Below are 23239 nucleotides of genomic sequence, written 5' to 3'. Positions count from 1 at the left end.
GTGGCAAAATAGGACCCTGGGCGTTGATTTCGTCCAATTCCGAGAATATTTCTTTACTAGGATTTCTGAAACCAAAAACAGCAGAAAACAGCAACTGGCACTTCGGTATCTTGTTAATAGGTTAGTTCCAGAAAATGCACGAATATGACATAAAGTGTGCATAAAACATGTAGATATCATCAATAATGTGGCATGGAACATAAGAAATTATCGATACGTCGGAGACGTATCAGCATCCCCAAGCTTAGTTCCTGCTCGTCCCGAGCAGGTAAACGATAAACAAAGATAATTTCTGGAGTGACATGCCATCATAACCTTGATCATACTATTTGTAAAGCATATGAGCTGAGATCAAATCATTCAAAGCAAGTATCTATATTGACATAAGAGATGATAATGCAAGAGTTAGACAAGCTAGAAGTTTTCATGAACTATTGCTTTAAAGACATGCAACCGTACAAAGTTCATTAAAGATGTATTAAGTATTCAGCATAGAAGTTCTATCCTTCATTCCAAGCATCAAGTAAATTTTCATAACATAAGATGGATTCAGTCAAGTAAACATAAACATGAACGTCATGAATCAACTGTTTCGAAGTCTACTCAACCGGTGAGCGCAAGCATTTGGTATTAGCACCAGGATGTTATGGCATAAAGAACGTTAATGGGGGTTTGGAAGGCCAAATGGAAGAAAGGCTTGCAAAGCTGTAAATGACCATTAGACAAGAGGAAGCCTTATGATCGAAGCTATGCAAGGAGTAGTGATTGCCATGCAACGGATGCACATAGAGCTATATGTGTATGAAAGCTCTCCAATGGAACTAGTGGGGGTGCATCCAACTTGGTTGCTCACGAAGACCTAGAGCACTTTTGAGGAGGCTCATCATTGGAATATACAACCCAAATTCTATAGTGTAAATTCCCCACATAGTTATACTAGTAAAACATGAAAACTCTCTCATATGAATGTAGGTGCTGAACATGAGCACAAATGATGACTATGAATAATGCGGGTGCTAAAACATGAGCACAAGTGTGGATAAAAGATAGTAATGCTGCCCCCTTTTTCTTTATTCTCTTTTTTTTCTTTTTCTCTTCCTCTTTTTTTCTTTCTTTTCATCATTTTTTTTCTTTCTTCTCTTTTTTTCTTTTTGATGGCCTCCACGGCTCTTTTCATTTTTAGGGGCAACATCCTAATATGACAACACACTTTTTGGTACAAATAACTCATAATGAATGAAACATGATGTATGAAACTGTATGCCTCTGCCAGTGTAGCAGGATGTGCAATGATCTAGCGTAACATGGGTAAACCACACATCAGCTGTATATGATCATGCAAAGCAATATATAAATAATAAATGACAACATGGCATGTAATGTAAAAATGGATGTTGCATGGTAATATATCTCGGAACAGCTATGGAAATGCTGTGGTAGGTAGGTATGGTGGCTGTTTTGAGGAGATGTATGGGCTTATGTGTAGGAGAACAAGAGAAAGTTCTCCCACGGGTTTGGATGTACCGGCGAAGTATGCACAATTCTCAATGTGAGCAAAAGGCAATGCACAGTACCGAGGAGGCTAGCAAATTTGGATGGTGGAAGTGCCAAAAACCGTAGCTTAACATTAGTCAAAAAGAACTCACAAGCTTATTGCAAACAACTAGCAGGTTCATCATTAAGAGCATGATTAAAATTTTACTCCAAGGAGGGCCGTTCACGGTGGCACAAGTACCCCGCTAGCTCCCTCGACCTTCAGCACAACTTAGTTATTACGAAGAACTCTCAGACATGGAAAGCTATCAAGTCCAACTACGCCTTCAACTATTTAAATAGAGTTTGTAGTACGGCACAAGCTTAAAGACAACAATCCACTACTAATTTTAACTTATTTATCCAGCAAGCCTTACCATCTAAATATCTCAAAACATTTGCAAAGAATCAAGTTATCAAAGCTCAATGTTCTACAAGTATTTTATTATATATTACCACATGCAACATTTCCCGTTTCCAACCATACAACAATTTAACGAAGAAGAAACTTTGCCATGAATATTATGAGTAGAGCCTAAGGACATACTTGTCCATATGCTACAGCGGAGCGTGTCTCTCTCCCACAAAGTGAATGCTAGGATCCATTTTATTCAAACAAAACAAAAAACAAAAACAAACCGACGCTCCAAGAAAAGCACATAAGATGTGATGGAATAAAAATATAGTTTCAGGGGAGGAACCTGATAATGTTGTCGATGAAGAAGGGGATGCCTTGGGCATCCCCAAGGTTAGACGCTTGAGTCTTCTTGATATATGTAGGGATGAACCACCGGGGCATCCCCAAGCTTAGAGCTTTCACTCTCCTTGATCATGTTGTATCATCTCCCTCTCTTGATCCTTGAAAACTTCCTCCACACCAAACTTAGAACAACTCATTAGAGGGTTAGTGCACAATCAAAATATACATGTTCAGAGGTGACATAATCATTCTTAACACTTCTGTACATTGCACAAAGCTACTGAAAGTCAACGGAATCGGAATATCCATCGAACATAACAAAACTGGCAATGCGAAATAAAAGGCAGAATCTGTCAAAACAGAACAGTTCGTATTGACGAATTTTATCGAGGCACGAGACTTGCTCAAATGAAAATGCTCAAATTGAATGAAAGTTGCGTACATATCTGAGGATCACTCACATAAATTGGCATAATTTTCTGAGTTACCTACAGAGAATTTTGCCCAGATTCGTGACAGCAAAGAAATCTGTTTCTGCGCAGTAATCCAAATCTAGTATGAACTTTTCTATCAACGACTTTACTTGGCACAATAAAACACTAAACTAAGATAAGGAGAGGTTGCTACATTAGTAAACAACTTCCAAGACACAAAATAAAAACAAAGTACTATAGTAAAAACATGGGTTGTCTCCCATAAGCGCTTTTCTTTAACGCCTTTCAGCTAGGCGCAGAAAGTGTGTATCAAGTATTATCAAGAGACGAAGTGTCAACATCATAATTTGTTCTAATAATAGAATCAAAAGGTAACTTCATTCTATTTCTAGGGAAGTGTTCCATACCTTTCTTGAGAGGAAATTGATATTTTATATTACCTTCCTTCATATCAATGATAGCACCAACAGTTCGAAGAAAAGGTCTTCCCAATATGATGGGACAAGATGCATTGCATTCAATATCCAAGACAACAAAATCAACGGGGACAAGGTTATTGTTAACGGTAATGCGAACATTATCAACTTTCCCCAAAGGTCTCTTTGTAGAATGATCAGCAAGATTAACATCCAAATAACAATTTTTCAGCGGTGGCAAGTCAAGCATATTATAGATTTTCTTAGGCATAACAGAAATACTTGCACCAAGATCACATAAAGCATTACAATCAAAATCTTTGATCTTCATCTTAATGATGGGCTCCCAACCATCCTCTAGCTTTCTAGGAATAGAGGCTTGTCGTTCTAGTTTCTCTTCTCTAGCTTTTATGAGAGCATTTGTAATATGTTGCGTGAAAGCCAAATTTATAGCACTAGCATTAGGACTTTTAGCAAGATTTTGTAAGAATTTTATAACTTCAGAGATGTGGCAATCATCAAAATTCAAACCATTATAATCTAAAGCAATGGGATCATCATCCCCAATGTTGGAAAAAATTTCAGCAGTTTTATCACAGGCAGTTTCAGCAGTTTTAGCAGTTTCAGACAGTTTTTCGCGCTTTGCATTAGAAGTGGAAACATTGCCAACACCAATCATTTTACCATTAATAGTAGGAGGTGCAGCAACTTTTGTAGCATTAGCATTACTAGTGGTGGTAATAGTCCAAACTTTAGCTGTATTGTCTTCTTTTTCATTTTCTTCTCTTTCCCACCTAGCACGCAATTCAGCCATCAATCTTATATTCTCATTAATTCTAACTTGGATGACATTTGCTGTAGTAACAATTTTATTACTAAGATTTTCATTAGGCATAACTTTCGATTTCAAGAGATCAACATCAGCAGCAAGACTATCGACTTTAGAAGCAAGTATATCAATTTTCCCAAGCTTTTCTTCAATAGATTTGTTAAAAGCAGTTTGTGTACTAATAAATTCTTTAAGCATGGCTTCAAGTCCAGGGGGTGTGTTCCTATTATTGTTGTAAGAATTCCCATAAGAATTACCATAGCCGTTGCCATTATTATAAGGATATGGCCTATAGTTGTTACTAGAATTGTTCCGGTAAGCATTGTTGTTGAAATTATTATTTTTAATGAAGTTGACATCAACATATTCTTCTTGTGCAACCAATGAAGCTAACGGAACATTATTAGGATCAACATTTGTCCTATCATTCACAAGCATAGACATAATAGCATCAATCTTATCACTCAAGGAAGAGGTTTCTTCGACAGAATTTACCTTCTTACCTTGTGGAGCTCTTTCCGTGTGCCATTCAGAGTAGTTGATCATCATATTATCAAGAAGTTTTGTTGCTTCACCAAGAGTGATGGACATAAAGGTACCTCCAGCAGCTGAATCCAATAGGTTCCGCGAAGAAAAATTCAGTCCTGCATAAAAGGTTTGGATGATCATCCAAGTAGTCAGTCCATGGGTTGGGCAATTTTTAACCAAAGATTTCATTCTTTCCCATGCTTGTGCAACATGCTCAGTATCCAATTGTTTAAAATTTATTATGCTACTCCTCAAAGATATAATTTTAGCAGGGGGATAATATCTACCAATAAAAGCATCCTTGCATTTAGTCCATGAATCAATACTATTCTTAGGCAGAGATAGCAACCAATCTTTAGCTCTTCCTCTTAATGAGAAAGGAAACAATTTTAATTTTATAATGTCACCATCTACATCTTTATATTTTTGCATTTCACACAATTCAACAAAATTATTGAGATGGGCAGCAGCATCATCAGAACTAACACCAGAAAATTGCTCTCGCATAACAAGGTTCAGTAAAGCAGGTTTAATTTCAAAAAATTCTGCTGTAGTAGCAGGTGGAGCAATAGGTGTGCATAAGAAATCATTATTATTTGTGGTTGTGAAGTCACACAACTTAGTATTTTCAGGAGTACCCATTTTAGCAACAGTAAATAAAGCAAACTAGATAAAGTAAATGCAAGTAACTAATTTTTTTGTGTTTTTGATATAGCAAACAAGATAGCAAATAAAGTAAAACTAGCAACTAATTTTTTTGTATTTTGATTTAGTGCAGCAAACAAAGTAGTAAATAAAACTAAGCAAGACAAAAACAAAGTAAAGAGATTGGGATGTGGAGACTCCCCTTGCAGCGTGTCTTAATCTCCCCGGCAACGGCGCCAGAAATTTATTTGCTGGCGTGTAGTTGACGTGGGAGTTAGAGATCTTTGTGGTGTAACTTTTCTTCAGATCCCCGGCAACGGCGCCAGAAATTTAGCTTGACACGCGTACAGCACGCGACCGTTGGGAACCCCAAGTGGAAGGTGTGATGCGTACAGCAGTAAGTTTCCCTCAGTTAGAAACCAAGGTTTATCGAACCAGTAGGAGTCAAGAAGCACGTTGAAGGTTGATGGCGGCGAGATGTAGTGCGGCGCAACACCAGGGATTCCGGCGCCAACGTGGAACCTGCACAACACAAACCAAGTACTTTGCCCCAACGAAACAGCGAGGTTATCAATCTCACCGGCTTGCTGTAACAAAGGATTAGATGTATAGTGTGGATGATGATTGTTTGCAGAAAACAGTAGAACAATATTGCAGTAGATTGTATTTCAGTAAAGAGAATTGGACCGGGGTCCACAGTTCACTAGAGGTGTCTCTCCCATAAGATAAACAGCATGTTGGGTGAACAAATTACAGTTGGGCAATTGACAAATAGAGAGGGCATGACCATGCACATACATATTATGATGAGTATTGTGAGATTTAATTGGGCATTACGACAAAGTACATAGACCGCTATTCAGCATGCATCTATGCCTAAAAAGTCCACCTTCAGGTTATCATCCGAACCCCCTCCAGTATTAAGTTGCTAACAACAGACAATTGCATTAAGTATTGCGCGTAATGTAATCAGTAACTACATCCTCGAACATAGCACCAATGTTTTATCCCTAGTGGCAACAGCACATCCATAATCTTAGAGATTTCTGTCACTTCCCCAGATTCACGGAGACATGAACCCACTATCGAGCATAAATACTCCCTCTTGGAGTTACAAGCATCTACTTGGCCAGAGCATCTACTAGTAACGGAGAGCATGCAAGATCATAAACAACACATAGACATAACTTTGATAATCAACATAACAAGTATTCTCTATTCATCGGATCCCAACAAACGCAACATATAGAATTACAGATAGATGATCTTGATCATGTTCGGCAGCTCACAAGACCCGACAATTAAGCACAATGGGGAGAAGACAACCATCTAGCTACTGCTATTGACCCATAGTCCAGGGGTAGACTACTCACACATCACTCCGGAGGCGACCATGGCGGCGTAGAGTCCTCCGGGAGATGATTCCCCTCTCCGGCAGGGTGCCGGAGGCGATCTCCTGAATCCCCCGAGATGGGATTGGCGGCGGCGTCTCAGTAAGGTTTTCCGTATCGTGGCTCTCGGTACTGGGGGTTTCGCGACGAAGGCTATTTGTAGGCGGAAGGGCAGGTCAAGGGGCGTCACGAGGGGCCCACACTATAGGTCGGCGCGGCCAGGGCTTGGGCCGCGCCGCCCTGTGGTTTGGCCACCTCGTGGCCCCACTTCGTCTCCTCTTCGGTCTTCTGGAAGCTTCGTGGCAAAATAGGACCCTGGGCGTTGATTTCGTCCAATTCCGATAATATTTCTTTACTAGGATTTCTGAAACCAAAAACAGCAGAAAACAGCAACTGGCACTTCGGCATCTTGTTAATAGGTTAGTTCCAGAAAATGCACGAATATGACATAAAGTGTGCATAAAACATGTAGATATCATCAATAATGTGGCATGGAACATAAGAAATTATCGATACGTCGGAGACGTATCAGCATCCTCCATGAAAGTATCACTGAAATGATCAAGATAGTTTTCATCGATGAAATCATCCCCTTCTTCATCTTCTTCCATTATAACCCCTCTTTCTCCATGCTTGGTCCAACAATTATAGCTTGGCATGAAACCGTGCCGAAGCAGGTGCACGTGAACTTCTCTTGAGGAAGAGTAACCCTTCTGATTCTTACAATCAACACATGGACAGATAACAAAACCCTTCTGCTTGTTCGCATTAGCCACTATGAGGAAATCTTTCAAACCCGTAGTGAACTCGCCGGAGAGTCGGTTACCGTACATCCATTGCCGATTCATCTGCATTATAAATATATAATTAACCATCATGCATTTGTTAAACTAACTAGCTATAAACAACAGAAATTAAACAATGAACTACACACATGCATATTTTATCAATGACACATATGAAAGGTTCAAGTTGCTAACCGTGATCGAGGAGGAAAAAATTAATGAGGAAACTCAAGTGTGGCTCGGACACTTCATATCATGTTTGTTTCATGCTCTTGGGGCATTTCATCAAACACTTTGTGTGCATAAGAGGAGCCAAAAGCAAACCTAACACCCCCTTGTGAAGTTTGTGAAGAGAAGTGGCACCAAATGGCTAAGTGCAGTGGGCTGAACGGTATATATGGGGTTGGGCTTTAGTCGCGGTTGGTCTGGCCAACCGCGACTAAAGCCCCTCACGTGCACCAGCTAGCCACCGAGCGCCCTGGGCCCAGGCCTTTGGTCACGGTTCGCCTCCCGAACCGCGACTAAAGACTCCATTAGTCGCGGTTCCTATAGTTTCGCGACTAATGGGGATGGACGGAAGCCTCTTTTTCTACCAGTGGAGCACGTGCAAGAGCTGGCTCTTGCATGAGAGCCCATCTCTTTTCTCTCTCCACTTCTCTCTCACCCACCTAAGCAAAACAACACTATTTTAATTCTTATAGCCTGCTGAGTCAGCCTTATTATACTTGCTCTGATGAAGTGATCGTCATAAGATTCAGAAAGATTTTGAGACAATAAGACAAGTGTGATTAGAAGAAATATTCCATCTCCCGCGGCACAAGGTCGCCTTGGGTTCGACGGGTGGACGCAACCCTCTTCTTCGCCGGAGATGGTCGGCTTGCGGATGGTGGTGGTGGGTCTTTCGATCTGTCAGCGCGTCCCGGCGGTGAGGTTGAGAGGCATGCAAGCCGGCGACGGCTGTTGTCGCCGGTGGAGGGTTGGCATTCGTTGTGGCGGTACGTGCCCAGGGCGTGCGTGGTGTCTCCGGACAACGCAATCTGCTCTTGGTGTCTCCGGTAGCATCTGTGGCCAACCTGGGATGGTCACCGGTGTGGGGGCCCGACCTGAATAAAGGCGGAGGTCCTAGGGTCTCCCTTCGGCGAAGATGAAGACTTGCTTGAGATTTGCTCTTCTCGATCTGGCAGGAATGTTGAGTTTCGAAAAGCGCCGCCGGTGAATGTAACAGTGCTTTTTTGCCCGGAGTTTGATGGATCGGTGGTATTCGGTCGTGTGCACCATGCTTTTATTCCGGCCGATTGGTTCTGGAGGGAGCGGCGCGAAGCTCTTGTCTGTGTTGGCATCAAGAGACATTTTGGTCCATGATGCAGTCAGATGAAGGGAATAACATGAAGGCCGAAGCGGAGGACTAGCTAAGGGAGGTTCAAGTTTCCGCGTTGTTGAGGGACTTGCTTGGTGTCCCGGGCTCCACAACAGTGGTATGGAAGTGGGGGCGGTAGCACATGTGAAGTTCAGAGTCCTACCTTTCAGGGTGAAAACCCAAGGTTTGGCCTTAACTAGTTGTGCCTGACAATGACCTTGTTGGAGGCATTGTTTTGAGAGCGGGGACTATCTACAGGGTGAAAACCTAAGGTACACCGTTTCCTTCTTGGAGGCGTTGTTTTTGGAGATTCTTTATTTCATGTGTTGTCTTGGTGGTGGTTGTATTGATGTTGCTAAGCTTAGGATGCTATAGCGGTACTTTTATTTCTTAGTTTTCTTTTATTTCTTTGGCTGTGTGCATCCGTACTGCCATTAGGGTGTTGCGTTGTTGCAGAGGCTGGGTGTAATTGGTAGCTTATGATATTAAAATATTCCCTTTATCGAAAAAACAAATGTTCCATCTGGAGAAGTATATAATGGAGTGTTGATAATTACTTCCTGGAGAAAGTAGAAGCAACCACTAGTAGAAAAAGGGCTTATGGGCTACGAACCCAGACTAAAGGGTGCATTAGCACCGGTTCGAGCGGCTAGGGATTTAGCACCGATTCGTGCGAAATCTTTAGCACCGGTTCGTGCCACAAACTGGTTTTTTTTACTCCCCACGCACTACAACCCCCTCCCCTTGGGATCGCCTTTTTTAGCTTTGTAAAATACAAAAGAAAATGATGAGAAATCTTAAAAATATTATTTTTCAGATTCCCGTATGTTACGCAACCTACTATTAGGGGAAATTAACAAATTTGAATTTCGATTTTTGAAAAAAAAAGTTTACAAAAAGGTAAGTAGCTTTTCTGGTTGCATACAACATCGAAAAAGAATATAATATATCAAAATGATCGTGGGAAGAAATTAGATCTAAATTTTTAGATTCTCAAAATTCTAATTGGAAATATGAAAGTAGGAAGATTACCCGGTTAGCCAATTTTTAGAAGGGTTTACCCGGTTAGCCAATTTTTAGATTCTCAAAATTCCGAATGAAAGTACGAAAGAAGGAAGATTTTAGTTTTTGGGAGAAATTCAGGATTTTATATTTTTCTATATTTAATAAAAAATTAAATTAATAATTCCTTCCCGCATAAAGATTACTATTACTTAACCATAAAGGTTAGCCAATTTTTAGATTTTTAGATTTTCAGGTTTTTTCTTTTAATAAAAAATATATATTTGAAAATTTGTAGTTTATTTATTTATTCAAAATTATTATTACGTTATTACTTTTGTTTATTAAAAAAATTAGTTAGAGTTCAAACAATAAAGAAGTGTGATATCGTGAGCAACATGTTAATAAGATTGATATGATATTACTATCAATAATATGAGCGCGAAGTACTTGGAAGCGAGATGGGAAAGAACTTGGAAGTTAAACGTGCTAGTGCCGCTGTAGTAGGAGGATGGGTGATCGAGCAGGAAGTATGACCCACCCCCCGCCTGTACCTCCCGGCGGCAGCCCCTTTGAACGGCCGACACCTCCCCGTGTTGCTTCACTTCCACGCCGGTTCTTTCTGCGTCAGCGATCCTACTTGGAAGATGTACCTATGAGCCAAATCGCCTTGTCTATACCACATCAAAGAAGCAAAAGTAGTACGGGCATACCTTGAAAAATGATCTGTATATCCACAGCCGCCACTCGCTCGGGCTCAACCCTCGATGCTCTCTTCTCTATCGTCCGCCCGTCGCTGCCCGCCCTGCCCCCTTTCCCGGACTCTTGGGGCTTACGGACTTGGCCGGCTGGGGGTGGCCGCCGCTTGCCGGTCAAGAAGAAACAGGCTTGCCGGCTTGGGCTCGGCTACCGTGGCGCCGGCCACCAGTGTCCACCTTTCGTCCTTCCCCAGCTCCTCTTGTCAGCCAGCAGCCCAGGCGTTTAGTAGGTCCGCGTCTAGCATGAGGTTCTAAAATAGTTTGACCTTTCAACCTTGTGCAGGGTTATCTTTGATTAGGGCAATAGATAGTTCCCATAAAGCTGAATCACGACCTCCGCTCCGAAGGTGGGGAAACCTCACTTAGATTTGGGAAATTTAATTATGCCATATCACAGTTGTCATGAGTTGTAACTTGAGTTGTTCAAATTTCATGAAATATTTTTTTATTGTTCAATTTTTTCCTACTATATCATTTGTTTTTACTTAAGATGAATGGCTGCCGCAAAGCGCGCCTTTATGGTCTAGTTTTTCTTATATATTGTTCATTTGGCAAACGTTCTTCACAATTTGGGAAGCACAATTTTTTTATTTTGGAGGTGTGCCCCCACCCCCACCGATTCTTTCCAGCGTCCACCACTGGTGCCGGGGGAATTCTTACATCAGAAGATGCATTTCTCCCACAGAGCTCTTATCATTTATCATCACCAAGCTTGAGACAGTCTCCAAAATCAGGGAGGGTGGAGACCAGGTTGGTCATGTCCTAGGCGGTAGGCGAAACCAAGATAGCCACGTCATCAACACATGGAAAGTCGTAGGCCAGGAAATCTTCCGGGGAGAGCGTGGAGGAGGCTCGGCTCGGTGGCCAGCTCGAAGATTCGATGCAGCTGGTCAATAGTGAGAACAAACAACATCGGGTAACGAAGGATCTCCTTGTCGGAGGCCCCTACCATGGATGATGTCGGAGCAAGGGATTCCATTAAGGATGACCCGAGAGGACGCTGGCGTGAATATGAGGGTGTCCCAAGCACGCCACCTAGGGGGGAAGCAGCGACGTTGCTTGAACTCAAGAATACGAGCACTCGAGAAGGTTTTCATACCGATGTGATAGTCATACTCGAGCGCTCGAGTTTCTACATGCTGTACAGGACGACTTGCTGGTTTTTGTGCTCCTCCAGCCTCCACAATGGTGCTGCAATCCTCAAAGCTCTCAATTCCTAATGACTCCCGATCCCACAACAGCAACATGCAAGTTTTTGACGGAAAAAGTATAGCAAGTCACTCGAGCAACCTTCAAAATTGAATTAGAATCTCCTTATACATCTGCATGCCAACAATCCAAAAAAAGGGAACTAACAACGAGTAGAAAAAGAATGTCGGTGCCATAAAATGAAGCATATATGTGCTCTTTCATCGCCTATTTTATAGACAGAAGGTATCACATTGTGACAGACAGTAAAGTACTCCTACTGGTGTAATCGTAAATCTTTACTCAAGACACGGAGAGACTGCATTTGAGTACTATTAATATCCTAGCTACTTGGTGGTTTATTTCTTGGCAATAAACAGACGACCGTTCCCATTCGACACTTCATGGAGTAAAGTCTATTTCATAGTGATACATGCATTCATTTATCATCTTATAGCAAAATGGAGAAAAATCTTGTTGTGTCCTTAGTGGGGAACAGTGAGTTAAGAAACAAAGGCATGGGTGGGGCGAAGGAAGGGTGACGAAATTGATGGGCTAGGTTTAGGGTGGTCATTTGCTTAGGTTGATGGAGATAAATCAAAATGAAAGTTACAGTATCAAATTCAAACTTCAAATTTCTAGTTAAACTTTAATTAAATAGGCAAGCATTAAATGATACAAAGGAATTTGGGATGTATTCATCTCGATAAATCAACATTAAGTCAATCAGGATGATTACGGTCGTGCCCTGCACGCATAGTTTAAAATAGCCGGCTATAGCCGGGCTATAGCCCGCTATAGCCTTTCCCCGCATGGTGCGGCTAACTGCATTAGCCCGCTAAAAGGTGTTAAAGTCCTTAAATAGCCGGCTATAGCCAGGCTATAGCTGTTTGGGGAGGCCGCGGCTATATCCTGTAGCCGGCTATTTTAAACATTGCCTGCACGTACTTCTTCTGGGAAAACAATAGTCCAATATATATTGTCGTGATGGGTCTAACATAGCGATGTTATACAGATTGGCAAAAATATTTAGACAATAAGACAAGTGTAGACTTCATTCACGAAAATTTGAATACATGAAATAATCCATCTGGACAAGTGTATAATGCAGTGTTGGTAATTCCTTTCGGCGAGAAGTGGAAGGAGCAACGCCAGCAGATAATGCAAGTCAATCATTTGCTCCAATCCCTTCGGTCTGACATTTCCCACAGATTAATATATGAACTTTACAAATTAACTTCAGCATGGACGACAGCATCTAGAATGACTGGTCGTATCCGAAAAATTATTTTCCATTCGTCAAGAGAAATTTCGACGATGACCGATCATGATATTAACTGCTAAAACTACAAATCAAAATGCATCACCCAAGCAAGAACAATATTAGTTCAGCCTTGGGATGTTCTATATAAGTCCTCCTAACCCGTGCTTATCATCTCATCAAGCGAGACAACCAACATAGCTAGCTGAAGCACAAACGCGTAGCAAACGAAAGCCACGGGAAAAATGGCTAGCCCTTGCTGCAATGACACCTGCTGCAAGAAACAACTAGTCGACGACATCGCGGGGTGGATCAAGATCTACGACCACGGCACAGTGGAGCGGCCGGCCCCTCCCCCAGAGGCGCAGCAATTAGCAACTTCCATCTCACCCTACGACGTGCCATGCAACGGCGTGACGGTGCATGACATCCCGGCCGACCCACCCCTCCGCCTGTACCTCCCGGCGGCGGCCCCTTTGAATGGCCGACGCCTCCCGGTGCTGCTCCACTTCCACGCCGGTTCTTTCTGCATCAGCGATCCTACTTGGAAGATGTACCATTCCTTCTACGCCCGCCTCGCCGCCTCGATCCCCGTCGCCGGCATCGTGTCCATCGCCCTCCCTCTCGCCCCGGAGAACCCGCTCCCGGCGGCCATAGCTGCCGGCTATTCCGCCATTGACTGGTTGAAGTCGCTTGCTCGATCTGTGCTGCCCAACGAGCCAGTCCCTGAGCCAACGTACGACCCCGTAAACAGGCTCAGAGACGTCGCGGATTTGTCACGTGTGTTTCTGATAGGTGACAGCAATGGTGCTAACCTGGCGCTCCAGGTTGCCGCTGGGTTCAGCTCGGCGGAGCCGGGGTACTGGGGCCCCGTTCGGCTCGCCGGAGCCATCCTCCTGAACCCCGGTTTTACCCGGTCCGCCCCGAGCCGGTCTGAGTCGACTGACCCGATGAACAGGTACATGAACCGCGAGCTGGTGGGCAGGTTCCTGAAGCTGGCCCTCCCGGAAGGCGCCACCCGAGACCACCCTTACATCTGGCCTGTCGTCGATGGTGCCGCCGCCGTGCCACCGCTGCTGGTGAGCATCGCGATGCTGGACTCGCTGCGCGACCGGCAGGTGGAGTACTGCAACGCGATGCGGCGCGCTGGGAAGCACGTGGAGGTGGCATTGAGCGCCGGCGTGGACCACATCTTCTACCTAAAGCACGGCTTGGTCGACTCCGAGCCGGAGAATGACGAGACCGCGGCACGCATCGCCGAGCTCACTACGGGAAAAAAGCTCAGTGCCGTGCACGGGTCTTTGCCGTGTGCTTCCAGCGCCCTTTGCCGTGCGGAAGTTCTTTGCCGTGCGCCTCGCGCACGGCAATGAATTCTTTGCCGTGTGGCTCCGGGGCGACGCACGGCAAACAAACAGCGCACGGCAAAGAGCCAGTTCAGCGCTCGGCAAAGCAAGCAACGCACGGCAAAGAATCCAAAAGCTCACGGTAAAGAAATCTGCACGGCAACGAAAGAGCCAAGGCGCACGGCAAAGCCGCGGGCACGGCAACGATGCCTTTGCCGTGCGTGGCAACCCTTTGCCGTGCGTTTTTGCATGGCACAGAGGGCAGTTTCATTTATTTTCCTTCTTTTGTAGTATTCATATTTATATTAATACTTATATTTGTTGTAAAATTAGTTTTTACTTTTTGTAGACTGCTTGTTAGTGTTACTTAATACAATCTGTATACCGATAAAACAAGTAATCTACATCTTCATCGACCCCTCCCCCCAACATATCAGGGTTTCGGAGCAAATTAACGGGGGTTCGGTGTCTGCTAAGTGTTATCGCCCCCACATATTTGGTGCAATTTCTTGCAGCTTTACACCTTACACGACACTTCCAAACATATTCTAGGTCCACATGAAAGTTTCGCTGGGATTCAACACTGCCCCCCCGGCGGTCTACCCCCTATAGATTTCGCCTGAAAGAGAGGAATGTCACACATGGGAGCTATGACGTGCACCATTTGGTGAATCACACCTTCCACCACACTTCCACACGTATCCTAGGTCCACATGCAAGTTTTGGTTGCATTTCGGTGCTCCGGCGGTCGTTCCCCCCCCCCCAAAACGGCTGTCTGCTTGCCTCGGGGGGTCTACCCCCTAGATTTCACCGCGCGAGGTTCCACCAACATAATTTTTGATAGGTTTGGTTTTGGTTAGTCCATATACACATGGAAAGCAAGGTTTGGCACCATTTGGCACATTATAGCCTCCGGTATACCCACAGCGGGACACTTCAGCCTACAAATCGAGGAATCTTCCAAGTGTTATCGCCCGAAAGAGAGGAATGTCACACATGGGAGCTATGCCTTGCACCATTTGGTGAATCACACCTTCCACCACACTTCCACACATATCCTAGGTCCACATGCAAGTTTTGGTTGCATTCCGGTGCTCCGGCGGTCGTTGCCCCGAGCAGGTACATGCTTGCCTCGGGGGGTCTACCCCCTAGATTTCACCGCGCGAGGTTCCACCAACATACTTTTTGATAGGTTTGGTTTTGGTTAGTCCATATACACATGGAAAGCAAGGTTTGGCACCATTTGGCACATTATAGCCTCCGGTATACCCACAGCGGGACACTTCAGCCTACAAGTCGAGGAATCTTCCAAGTGTTATCGCCCGAAAGAGAGGAATGTCACACATGGGAGCTATGTGATACGTCTCTGACGTATCGATAATTTCTTATGTTCCATGCCACATTATTGATGTTATCTACATGTTTTATGCACACTTTATGTCATATTCATGCATTTTCTGGAACTAACCTATTAACAAGATGCCGAAGTGCCAGTTCCTGTTTTCTGCTGTTTTTGGTTTCAGAAATCCTAGTAACGAAATATTCTCGGAATCGGACGAAATCAACGCCCAAGTTCCTATTTTCATCGGAAGCATCCAGAACACCCGGGAAGGACCAGAGGGGAGCCCTGGGGGCCCCACACCACACCCCGGCGCGGCCAGGGGGGGGCCGCGCCCCCCTATAGTGTGGGCCCCCCAGAAGCCCTCCTGCACCGCCTCTTCGCCTATATAAAGCCCCTGACCTAAAAACCTCAAAACGTTCGACGAAAACCACAGAAACCTTCCAGAGCCGCCGCCATCGCGAGGCCAAGATCTGGGGGACAGGAGTCTCTGTTCCGGCACGCCGCCGGAGCGGGGAAGTGCCCCCGGAAGGCTTCTCCATCGACACCGCTGCCATCTCCATCGCCATCTTCATCACCGCTGCTGCTCCCATGAGGAGGGAGTAGTTCTCCATCGAGGCTCGGGGCTGTACCGGTAGCTATGTGGTTCATCTCTCTCCTATGTACTTCAATACAATAATCTCATGAGCTGCCTTACATGATTGAGATTCATATGATGATGCTTGTAATCTAGATGTCGTTATGCTAGTCAAGTGAATTTTACTTATGTGATCTCCGGAGACTCCTTGTCCCACGTGTGTAAAGGTGACAGTGTGTGCACCGTGTGGGTCTCTTAGGCTATATTTCACAGAATACTTATTCACTGTTGAATGGCATAGTGAGGTGCTTATTTATATCTCTTTATGATTGCAATGTGTTTGTATCACAATTTATCTATGTGCTACTCTAGCAATGTTATTAAAGTAGTTCTATTCCTCCTGCACATGTGTAAAGGTGACAGTGTGTGCACCGTGTTAGTACTTGGTTTATGCTATGATCATGATCTCTTGTAGATTGCGAAGTTAACTATTGCTATGATAATATTGATGTGATCTATTCCTCCTACATATGCATGAAGGTGACAGTGTGCATGCTATGTTAGTACTTGGTTTAGTCTGTTGATCTATCTTACACTATAAGGTTACTAAAATATGAACAGTATTGTGGAGCTTGTTAACTCCGGCATTGAGGGTTCGTGTAATCCTACGCAATGTGTTCATCATCCAACAAAAGTGTAGAGTATGCATTTATCTGTTCTGTTATGTGATCAATGTTGAGAGTGTCCACTAGTGAAAGTGTAATCCCTAGGCCTTGTTCCTAAATACTGCTGCGTTACTACTGCTTGTTTACTGTTTTACTGTGTTACTACTGCTGCAATACTACCACCATCAACTACACGCCAGCAAGCTATTTTCTGGCACCGTTGCTACTACTCATACTTATTCATACCACCTGTATTTCACTATCTCTTCGCCGAACTAGTGCACCTATTAGGTGTGTTGGGGACACAAGAGACTTCTTGCTTTGTGGTTGCAGGGTTGCATGAGAGGGATATCTTTGACCTCTTCCTCCCTGAGTTCGATAAACCTTGGGTGATCCACTTAAGGGAAAACTTGCTGCTGTTCTACAAACCTCTGCTCTTGGAGGCCCAACACTGTCTACAGGAAAGGAGGGGGAACGTAGACATCAAGCTATTTTCTGGCGCCATTGCCGGGGAGGAAAGGTAAAAGGTACTCACACTCCGGACCTCGGCTACTAAGCTATTTCCCGGCACTGTAAGTACTCGAAGCTATTTCCTTTAGATCCTGCAATTGCAACTTTTTGTTTCTTGTTTTACACTAGTAAGGCATAATGGAAAACATCTGTGAGCTCTTTGTACTATTTCCTGAGTCAAGACATGAATGGTTTAATGCAAAAATTAAAAAACCCATGGAACATGTTAGTATGAACACTTTGAATACCATTGTTGCTAATGATATAGAAAGTTCTAAGCTTGGGGAAGCTGGTTTTCATGATCTTTTTAGTCCCCCAAGCATTGAGGAGGAAATTTACTTTGATGATACTTTGCCTCCTATTTATGATGATTATAATGATAGAAGTCTTTTGTTACCGCCTGTTATGGAGGATGAATTTGATTATGATTACAATATGCCTCCTATATTTGATGATGAGAATAATAATGATAGCTACTTTGTTGAAATTGCTCCCACTATTACTAATAAAATTGATTATGCCTATGTGGAGAGTAATAATTTTATGCATGAGACTCATGATAAGAATGCTTTATGTGATGGTTATATTGTTGAGTTTGCTCATGTTGCTACTGAAAGTTATTATGAGAGAGGAAAATATGGTTGTAGAAATTTTCATGTTACTAAAATGCCTCTCTATGTGCTTAAATTTTTGAAGCTATACTTGTTTTATCTTTCTATGCTTGTTGCATTATGCTTCTTGAACTTGTTTATTTACAAGATTCCTCTTCATAGGAAGCATGTTAGACTTAAATGTGTTTTGTATTTGCCTCTTGATGCTCTCTTTTGCTTCAAATACTATTTCTTACGAGTGCATCATTAAAACTGCTGAGCCCATCTTAATGGCTATAAAGAAAGGAACTTCTTGGGAGATAACCCATGTGTTATTTTGCTATAGTAATTTGTTTTTATTTTGTGTCTTGGAAGTTGTTTACTACTGTAGCAACCTCTCCTTATCTTAGTTTTGTGTTTTGTTGTGCCAAGTAAAGCCGTTGATAGAAAAGTAAGTACTAGATTTGGATTACTGCGCAGTTCCAGATTTCTTTGCTGTCACGAATCTGGGTCCACCTCCCTGTAGGTAGCTCAGAAAATTAAGCCAATTTACGTGCATGATCCTCAGATATGTACGCAACTTTCATTCAATTTGAGCATTTTCATTTGAGCAAGTCTGGTGCCATTTTAAAATTCGTCAATACGAACTGTTCTGTTTTGACAGATTCTGCCTTTTATTTCGCATTGCCTCTTTTGCTATGTTGGATGAATTTCTTTGATCCACTAATGTCCAGTAGCATTATGTAATGTCCAGAAGTGTTAAGAATGATTGTGTCACCTCTGAATATGTTAATTTTTATTGTGCACTAACCCTCTAATGAGTTGTTTCGAGTTTGGTGTGGAGGAAGTTTTCAAGGATCAAGAGAGGAGTATGATGCAACATGATCAAGGAGAGTGAAAGCTCTAAGCTTGGGGATGCCCCGGTGGTTCACCCCTGCATATATCAAGAAGACTCAAGCGTCTAAGCTTGGGGATGCCCAAGGCATCCCCTTCTTCATCGACAAATTATCAGGTTCCTCCCCTGAAACTATATTTTTATTCCATCACATCTTATATGCTTTTTCTTGGAGCGTCGGTTTGTTTTTGTTTTTGTTTTGTTTGAATAAAATGGATCCTAGCATTCACTTTATGGGAGAGAGACACGCTCCGCTGTAGCATATGGACAAGTATGTCCTTAGCTTCTATTCATAGTATTCATGGCGAAGTTTCTTCTTCGTTAAATTGTTATATGGTTGGAATTGGAAAATGATACATGTAGTAATTGCTATAATGTCTTGGGTAACGTGATACTTGGCAATTGTTGTGCTCATGTTTAAGCTCTTGCATCATATGCTTTGCACCCATTAATGAAGAAATACATAGAGCATGCTAAAATTTGGTTTGCATATTTGGTTTCTCTAAGGTCTAGATAATTTCTAGTATTGAGTTTGAACAACAAGGAAGACGGTGTAGAGTCTTATAATGTTTTCAATATGTCTTTTATGTGAGTTTTGCTGCACCGGTTCATCCTTGTGTTTGCTTCAAAACAACCTTGCTAGCCTAAACCTTGTATCGAGAGGGAATACTTCTCATGCATCCAAATCCTTGAGCCAAACAACACTATGCCATTTGTGTCCACCATACCTACCTACTACATGGTATTTCCTGCCATTCCAAAGTAAATTGCTTGAGTGCTACCTTTAAACAATTCAAAATTTATCACCTCTGATTTGTGTCAATGTTTTATAGCTCATGAGGAAGTATGTGGTGTTTATCTTTCAATCTTGTTGGGCAACTTTCACCAATGGACTAGTGGCTTCATCCGCTTATCCAATAATTTTGCAAAAAGAGCTGGCAATGGGATTCCCAGTTCCAAATTAATTAACAAAAAATAGACACTCCTCCATGGTATGTGATTGTTGGACGGCACCCGAAGGATTCGGTTAGCCATGGCTTGTGTAAGCAAAGGTTGGGAGGAGTGTCATCATAATAAAACTAAAATAAAAAGGCACTCCTTCATGGTATGAGATTGTTGGCAGGCACCCGAGGATTCGGTTAGCCATGGTTTGTGAAAGAAAGGTTGGAAGGAGTGCCATCCAAAAATAAAATAAAATGGGAGCCGCTCTTTGAAGGTTTGTCTGGCAAGGGGGTTAGAGTACCCGCTACCATTCGTTGACAACAACATACACCTCTCAAAACTTTATTTTTATGCTCTCTTTATGTTTTTAAAATCAAAGCTCTAGCACAAATATAGCAATCGATGCTTTCCTCTTTGAAGGACCATTCTTTTACTTTTATTGTTGAGTCAGTTCACCTATCTCTGTCCACCTCAAGAAGCAAACACTTGTGTGAACTGTGCATTGATTCCTACATACTTGCTTATTGCACTTATTATATTACTCTATGTTGACAATATCCATGAGATATACATGTTATGAGTTGAAAGCAACCGCTGAAACTTAATCTTCCTTTGTGTTGCTTCAATGCCTTTACTTTGAATTATTGCTTTATGAGTTAACTCTTATGCAAGACTTATTGATGCTTGTCTTGAAGTGCTATTCATGAAAAGTCTTTGCTTTATGATTCACTTGGTTACTCATGTCATATACATTGTTTTGATCGCTGCATTCACTACATATGCTTTACAAATAGTATGATCAAGTTTATGATGGCATGTCACTTCAGAAATTATCTTTGTTATCGTTTTACCTGCTCGGGACGAGCAGAACTAAGCTTGGGGATGCTGATACGTCTCCGACGTATCGATAATTTCTTATGTTCCATGCCACATTATTGATGTTATCTACATGTTTTATGCACACTTTATGTCATATTCGTGCATTTTCTGGAACTAACCTATTAACAAGATGCCGAAGTGCCAGTTCCTGTTTTCTGCTGTTTTTGGTTTCAGAAATCCTAGTAACGAAATATTCTCGGAATCGGACGAAATCAACGCCCAAGTTCCTATTTTCATCGGAAGCATCCAGAACACCCGGGAAGGACCAGAGGGGAGCCCTGGGGGCCCCACACCACACCCCGGCGCGGCCAGGGGGGGCCGCGCCCCCCTATAGTGTGGGCCCCCCAGAAGCCCTCCTGCGCCGCCTCTTCGCCTATATAAAGCCCCTGACCTAAAAACCTCAAAACGTTCGACGAAAACCACAGAAACCTTCCAGAGCCGCCGCCATCGCGAGGCCAAGATCTGGGGGACAGGAGTCTCTGTTCCGGCACGCCGCCGGAGCGGGGAAGTGCCCCCGGAAGGCTTCTCCATCGACACCGCTGCCATCTCCATCGCCATCTTCATCACCGCTGCTGCTCCCATGAGGAGGGAGTAGTTCTCCATCGAGGCTCGGGGCTGTACCGGTAGCTATGTGGTTCATCTCTCTCCTATGTACTTCAATACAATAATCTCATGAGCTGCCTTACATGATTGAGATTCATATGATGATGCTTGTAATCTAGATGTCGTTATGCTAGTCAAGTGAATTTTACTTATGTGATCTCCGGAGACTCCTTGTCCCACGTGTGTAAAGGTGACAGTGTGTGCACCGTGTGGGTCTCTTAGGCTATATTTCACAGAATACTTATTCACTGTTGAATGGCATAGTGAGGTGCTTATTTATATCTCTTTATGATTGCAATGTGTTTGTATCACAATTTATCTATGTGCTACTCTAGCAATGTTATTAAAGTAGTTCTATTCCTCCTGCACGTGTGTAAAGGTGACAGTGTGTGCACCGTGTTAGTACTTGGTTTATGCTATGATCATGATCTCTTGTAGATTGCGAAGTTAACTATTGCTATGATAATATTGATGTGATCTATTCCTCCTACATATGCATGAAGGTGACAGTGTGCATGCTATGTTAGTACTTGGTTTAGTCTGTTGATCTATCTTACACTATAAGGTTACTAAAATATGAACAGTATTGTGGAGCTTGTTAACTCCGGCATTGAGGGTTCGTGTAATCCTACGCAATGTGTTCATCATCCAACAAAAGTGTAGAGTATGCATTTATCTGTTCTGTTATGTGATCAATGTTGAGAGTGTCCACTAGTGAAAGTGTAATCCCTAGGCCTTGTTCCTAAATACTGCTGCGTTACTACTGCTTGTTTACTGTTTTACTGTGTTACTACTGCTGCAATACTACCACCATCAACTACACGCCAGCAAGCTATTTTCTGGCACCGTTGCTACTACTCATACTTATTCATACCACCTGTATTTTACTATCTCTTCGCCGAACTAGTGCACCTATTAGGTGTGTTGGGGACACAAGAGACTTCTTGCTTTGTGGTTGCAGGGTTGCATGAGAGGGATATCTTTGACCTCTTCCTCCCTGAGTTCGATAAACCTTGGGTGATCCACTTAAGGGAAAACTTGCTGCTGTTCTACAAACCTCTGCTCTTGGAGGCCCAACACTGTCTACAGGAAAGGAGGGGGAACGTAGACATCACTATGCCTTGCACCATTTGGTGAATCACACCTTCCACCACACTTCCACACATATCCTAGGTCCACATGCAAGTTTTGGTTGCATTCCGGTGCTCCGGCGGTCGTTCCCCAAAAGCAGTGTCTGCTTGCCTCGGGGGGTCTACCCCCCTAGATTTCACCGCGCGAGGTTCCACCAACATACTTTTTGATAGGTTTGGTTTTGGTTAGTCCATATACACATGGAAAGCAAGGTTTGGCACCATTTGGCACATTATAGCCTCCGGTATACCCACAGCGGGACACTTCAGCCTACAAGTCGAGGAATCTTCCAAGTGTTATCGCCCGAAAGAGAGGAATGTCACACATGGGAGCTATGCCTTGCACCATTTGGTGAATCACACCTTCCACCACACTTCCACACATATCCTAGGTCCACATGCAAGTTTTGGTTGCATTCCGGTGCTCCGGCGGTCGTTGCCCCGAAACGGCTGTACATGCTTGCCTCGAGGGTCTACCCCCTAGATTTCACCGCGCGAGGTTCCACCAACATACTTTTTGATAGGTTTGGTTTTGGTTAGTCCATATACACATGGAAAGCAAGGTTTGGCACCATTTGGCACATTATAGCCTCCGCAATACCCACGGGACACTTCAGCCTACAAGTCGAGGAATCTTCCAAGTGTTATCGCCGAAAGAGAGGAATGTCACACATGGGAGCTATGCCTTGCACCATTTGGTGAATCACACCTTCCACCACACTTCCACACATATCCTAGGTCCACATGCAAGTTTTGGTTGCATTCCGGTGCTCCGGCGGTCGTTCCCCGAAAACTGTCTGCTGCACTCGGGGTCTACCCCCCTAGATTTCACCGCGCGAGGTTCCACCAACATACTTTTTGATAGGTTTGGTTTTGGTTAGTCCATATACACATGGAAAGCAAGGTTTGGCACCATTTGGCACATTATAGCCTCCGGTA

At 43.4% G+C, this 23239-nt stretch overlaps 1 protein-coding gene across 1 annotated transcript; it reads left to right on the top strand.

The window, feature by feature from the left end:
* The first annotated feature begins 13072 nt into the window (after positions 1–13072).
* On the top strand, positions 13073–14197 carry LOC127299040 (probable carboxylesterase 17). The gene has a single exon (XM_051328912.1). It carries the CDS (start codon positions 13073–13075, stop codon positions 14195–14197), a length of 1125 nt encoding a protein of 374 aa, XP_051184872.1.
* Positions 14198–23239: the final 9042 nt, after the last annotated feature.

Source organism: Lolium perenne, chromosome 5, assembly GCF_019359855.2.
Source record: "Lolium perenne isolate Kyuss_39 chromosome 5, Kyuss_2.0, whole genome shotgun sequence".
In the NCBI taxonomy this organism is placed as follows: domain Eukaryota; kingdom Viridiplantae; phylum Streptophyta; class Magnoliopsida; order Poales; family Poaceae; genus Lolium; species Lolium perenne.
The sequence above is the reverse complement of the archived record's forward strand: the minus strand, read 5'-3'. Positions and strand labels throughout refer to the sequence as shown.